Source organism: Gavialis gangeticus, unplaced genomic scaffold (genome assembly GCF_001723915.1).
Source record: "Gavialis gangeticus isolate Ggan-Ray unplaced genomic scaffold, GavGan_comp1, whole genome shotgun sequence".
In the NCBI taxonomy this organism is placed as follows: Eukaryota; Metazoa; Chordata; order Crocodylia; family Gavialidae; genus Gavialis; species Gavialis gangeticus.
Genome location: NW_017728998.1, coordinates 31,575,131 through 31,579,534, shown reverse-complemented (window position 1 = coordinate 31,579,534; position 4,404 = coordinate 31,575,131). Strand labels below are relative to the sequence as shown.

The following is a 4,404-nucleotide window of genomic DNA, read 5'->3' as shown; positions in this document are numbered from 1 at the left end:
TTAGACATCCGTAAGAACTACTTCACAGTCAGGGAGGCGAGGATCTGGAACCAACTTCCAAGGGAAGTGGTGCTGGCTCCTACCCTGGGGGTCTTTAAGAGGAGGCTTGATGCCTACCTAGCTGGGATCATTTGAGCCCAGTTTTTTCTCCTGCCCTGGCAAGGGGTCGGACTTGAAGATCTATAAGGTCCCTTCTGACCCAACTTCTATGATTCTATGACACTACGTTGCTGTAGCATCAACAGGCACGACCCGTGACACCACCACTACTGCATAGTAGCAATAAGCTACTGCAGTCAATCGTTGCTACTGCACAGTAAGGTCAAGAAAACGATCTGTGCAGTGCTAGGACTCTGCAATACCAGCTAAAACAAATACTAAATGATTGTGCAGTAACAACAAGTGTAGCTAGACACACACGTAGACACTCACATTAACTAACAACCGCCCAATACCACCAATTATCTTCTTACACGTCTATTAACGTAGTACTTTTTATAGTCTCATTTTATTCTTCTTAGGCTGCCGATCGCAGACTCGTGCCAAAAATAGAAGCTTGTTTTTTGTCAAACTAAGCAGCTAGGCCCCTGTCCTGTAGTCCACATAATTCACCAGGTGTTATAGGACTTGCCCGAACCTACTTTGTCTTAACATGTTATCTACTACAGCTGGGAGCAGCTCATCCTACAAATCTCGCCACAGCAGAAAATATGGGGCTAATATTTCCATATCAATGTAAGCAGGCTCCTTTTAGCTGTTCTTTTTTGGCACCACGTTTCTTCAACTCTTCATTCCTCAAAACACTATTTAAAAGCTTTCTTTATTCTGATTATTGCGCATTGCAACACGTAGAGTCACAGAACTCACAGTTCTGCTCCAGAAGTATGTAACAGACTATACATACACCTCCTTTTAGAAGGTTTTTACACTGAGCACCATATTGTGCATTTCGACATGTGATGGCCTTTCACGGCCTGGGCTCACAAAAGCTTATGCTTATATATATATATAAAAAAAAATCTGATGTAGTTAGTCTATAGCCTTCTGCCCAACTTCAGACTAACATGACTATTTCTTTCCTTTTTCCTTCAGTCAGTGTCCCTTGTAACCTGGACTATGATATTTATTATACAGTTTCTTAAAATGTTCTCCAGGCAATCGCATTTTGAAAGACATATTAATGCAGCATTGTACTATGATGTTGCAAGTTAATACTATACATGCCTTGCTGGCAGCTGTGAACTGAGAATTCTGGGCAGGGGGAACAGGGGGATTCCTAAATGTTTGCTAAGAGATTGAGAATTATTAAAGTCATGAATAAGCTAAGTTTCTTAAGCCCTATTTTAGGACTAACATACTTTTCAGTCAGCTTCCAGAACTCCACCAGGCTTTTACTGCCCAGTAAAAGCAAGTCAGTGATGTGGATACACACAATTTTCACCAATTTTAAGAAACACACTACTAAAATACAGTTATATTAAGTGATTCAGATTGCCAACAGTGTTAGACTACCTGTGGTGTTCTGATCTGTACTAAGCCTCCCAATATGCTGCTGTCTTGACATTTCTATGAAGTCTAATCTTTGTGAAGTGTCCTATTTTAAAACAACATTTTTGTAAGAACATCATCCATTAGATTAATTTTTTTTTGAATGAAGACAAAGACAGACCACTACTATTCTTGGAAATCTAGTAACTAGCTTCTGAGCCTAGTTTAAAAACAAAATGTTAAATGCTGTTACACCCTTAAATCACTTGCCTAACTGCATTTTCCAAACTACACACCTACATGCATAAGTCAGCCCCACGAAACAGAACAGCCCTTTCCTTCTCTAGTGTAATAAAACACATTAATGCTGGAGTTGCCTGCTGTGACCACTTTTTGAAAAACTTCCTTTTGCTCAAAATATGCTACATGCCAATGCTGTACATGATCAGGGTTCTCCTAGGAAAACAGGCCACATCAGTTTTGGGCATGCCAATGTATGGCCAATATCAAGTATTCCTGCATTCAGAAGGGAACATAAAACATAATGGAATTGCATGTTAATGATAATAGAGGCAATCAAACCCTTTAACAATACCATCTGAAATTTACCTGACTGAGAAAAAACTAACTGGGACAGATGCTCTGAAAGTGACTGAAGTGCCAAAGATCCTCCAAGGCAATCCACATCTGCTACTAACAAAATGCTATGGAGACATGTTAGAGCTCTACACTGGACCACGTTCAACCTGGAATAAACAGTAAAAAGAATGCCATTAGTGACTCTGTACATTAATAATCTTTTTTTTTGAGAAAGCAAAGAACTTACATTCCAATAGGAAGTCTGGACAGAGGGTATAATTTATCAGATCACTTGAGATAATGTACTTGCATAGAAATATTTGTATCTTGTTACTGAATCATACTATAGGAAGCCAGTATGGTCTAGTCTCGAAGGTGAGCCAGCACAGGCCTTTCCTTGTAATGCCAAGTCTTCAATTTCAATTATGTTTTTAAAAAAAATCTATAAATACTAGGGCTGTGCGAAGCTTCAGGTGCTGATTCAATTCAGAGGAGATTCAGCCCAATTTGGTGGCCGAATCTCCAAATCCGAATCAAACCAGGGACCAATAAAAATGTCTGAATCGATCTGAACCTCTCTGAATCTTCAGAAAAGAGTCGGAGAGCTTCGATGATTCGGACAGTCCCCAAAACTCGCCAGCTCCTGCAGCTGCCCCGCCCGTCCCAGTTTCCAGTGCTTTAAAGAAAAAGCCTCCACTCACTGGGTGCTGCCGGATGGAGGGCAATTCCCGCTGCCCCCTGCTGCATGGGGGGCTCTACATGAGCCCCCTAACCCTCCCCAATGTCTCAGCCCCCACATGGCTGCCCCACCTGCCCCAGCTCCGGCCCTTTACAAAAAGAACTTGAAAAAGCCCCTGAACTCACCAGCTCCTGCAGCAGCCCCGGGGCTTCGGAGGGCTCGTGGAAGAGCCCCACACGCGGTGTGGGGCAGTGGGGATCACCCCCCACCAGGCAGGAATCGGCGAGTCCAGTGGTTTTTTGTTGTTTTTTTTTCCTTAAATGGCTGGAGCTGGGACAGGTGGGGCAGCCATGGGGAGAGCTGGGAGGTCGGGGCTCATGGCAGAGCCCCCCATGCAGCATGGGTCAGTGGGGATCGCGCGCTCCCCCACCCCCCGCAGCACCCAGTGAGTCGCGGCTTTTTTTTCCTGAAGTGCTGGGAACTGGGATGGGTGGGACACCATTGCCAGGCTGGGAAAGCAGGCACAGGATGGGCCTGGGTGATTCAGCCAAAAATCAATTCGGGACAGTGATTCAAATCATCAAATCAAATTGCTGTCCCCTGAATTGGCCAAATCTGAAGCGAATACTAGCCGCTTTGCACAGACACAGACCTAATAAATACCCTGGAAATAAAGCATGTCAGTAAAATACCTACTTTCTAATTAATGGTTTCCAAGATGGGCTATGTGCACAGAGGTCTACAGCAACACTGTTTGGAAAAGCAGTTTTGTCAAGAATCTGAAAGGAAAAGAAAAAGTTTAGCAGTGAGGTTCTTTCATTTTGGTGACAACCACCTAATGGAAAATAAGGTGTGCGCTCATCTCAGTGCTGACTCTGCCATTCACATCTGCTACCACGCATCATCTTGCCATTGAGGGAATTTGGCATCTATTTTGTGGGTTATTCGATATTAATTTTTCCTTTGCAGATAGCCTTTAATATGCTCAAAGATTACTTTTTTTTTTTTTATATATATATATATATATATATATAAATGGGAATAAAGAATCTTTGTACTTCAGAACTCAAGTTAGGTATTTTATTAGTTAAAAAGTCAGCTTACAAAGTCATGCATATCTAGGGTTTTAATAGGGTTACTATATTTCCAGTTCCAAAAAAGAGGATACCTGTCGGGGGGCAGGGAATATGATGGGGGGGGAGTTGCTAACTGTTATGGTAAATAACAAGTGTTATTGCCTCAAAAATTAAATATAAAACAAAATTAAAGCCACAGCCCCCAGGGCCCTGCTGGCACCCTTCACTCCCAACCCACAGCCCCCCCAATCCCTGCTGGTACCTCTCACTGCCCCCAACCCTGCCAGAGGGGACCCCCAGCTGCCCCTGTCCCGACTGGGCTCGAGTGCAGTGGCTCCAACTTGTGTGGGCAGTGGCAAAGTGAGTCCATCCCTGGCACAGGCTGGAGGGAGGAGGAGGGGAGGCCTGTGGCACCACTCGCCCTGGGCTGGGGGTCCCTTGCTGTGCCAGGTGGCCTGGTCATGCCCCCGCCTCCCTCTGGCAGTGTCTCCCAGCTGCCACACCTGTGCCAGCATGGGCACTGGGCCCTGGCACTGCTGACCCACCCACAGAGCTCTCTGCTGCCCCCCAAAGGCCCCCCCA

The 4,404-nt window shown here is 44.7% G+C and overlaps 1 protein-coding gene across 2 annotated transcripts in view; it reads right to left on the bottom strand.

Annotated features, from left to right (window-relative positions):
* Positions 1-4,404, bottom strand: part of HEATR3 (HEAT repeat containing 3) — a 34,713-nt gene that overhangs the window by 8,403 nt on the left and 21,906 nt on the right. For both annotated transcript variants that reach the window (XM_019505686.1, XM_019505687.1), the window contains 2 exons: positions 3,443-3,525; positions 2,098-2,234 (listed from right to left, as the gene is read on the bottom strand). In XM_019505686.1, the coding sequence (XP_019361231.1) occupies positions 2,098-2,234; positions 3,443-3,525 (220 nt within the window). The remainder of the gene's footprint in view (positions 1-2,097; positions 2,235-3,442; positions 3,526-4,404) is intronic.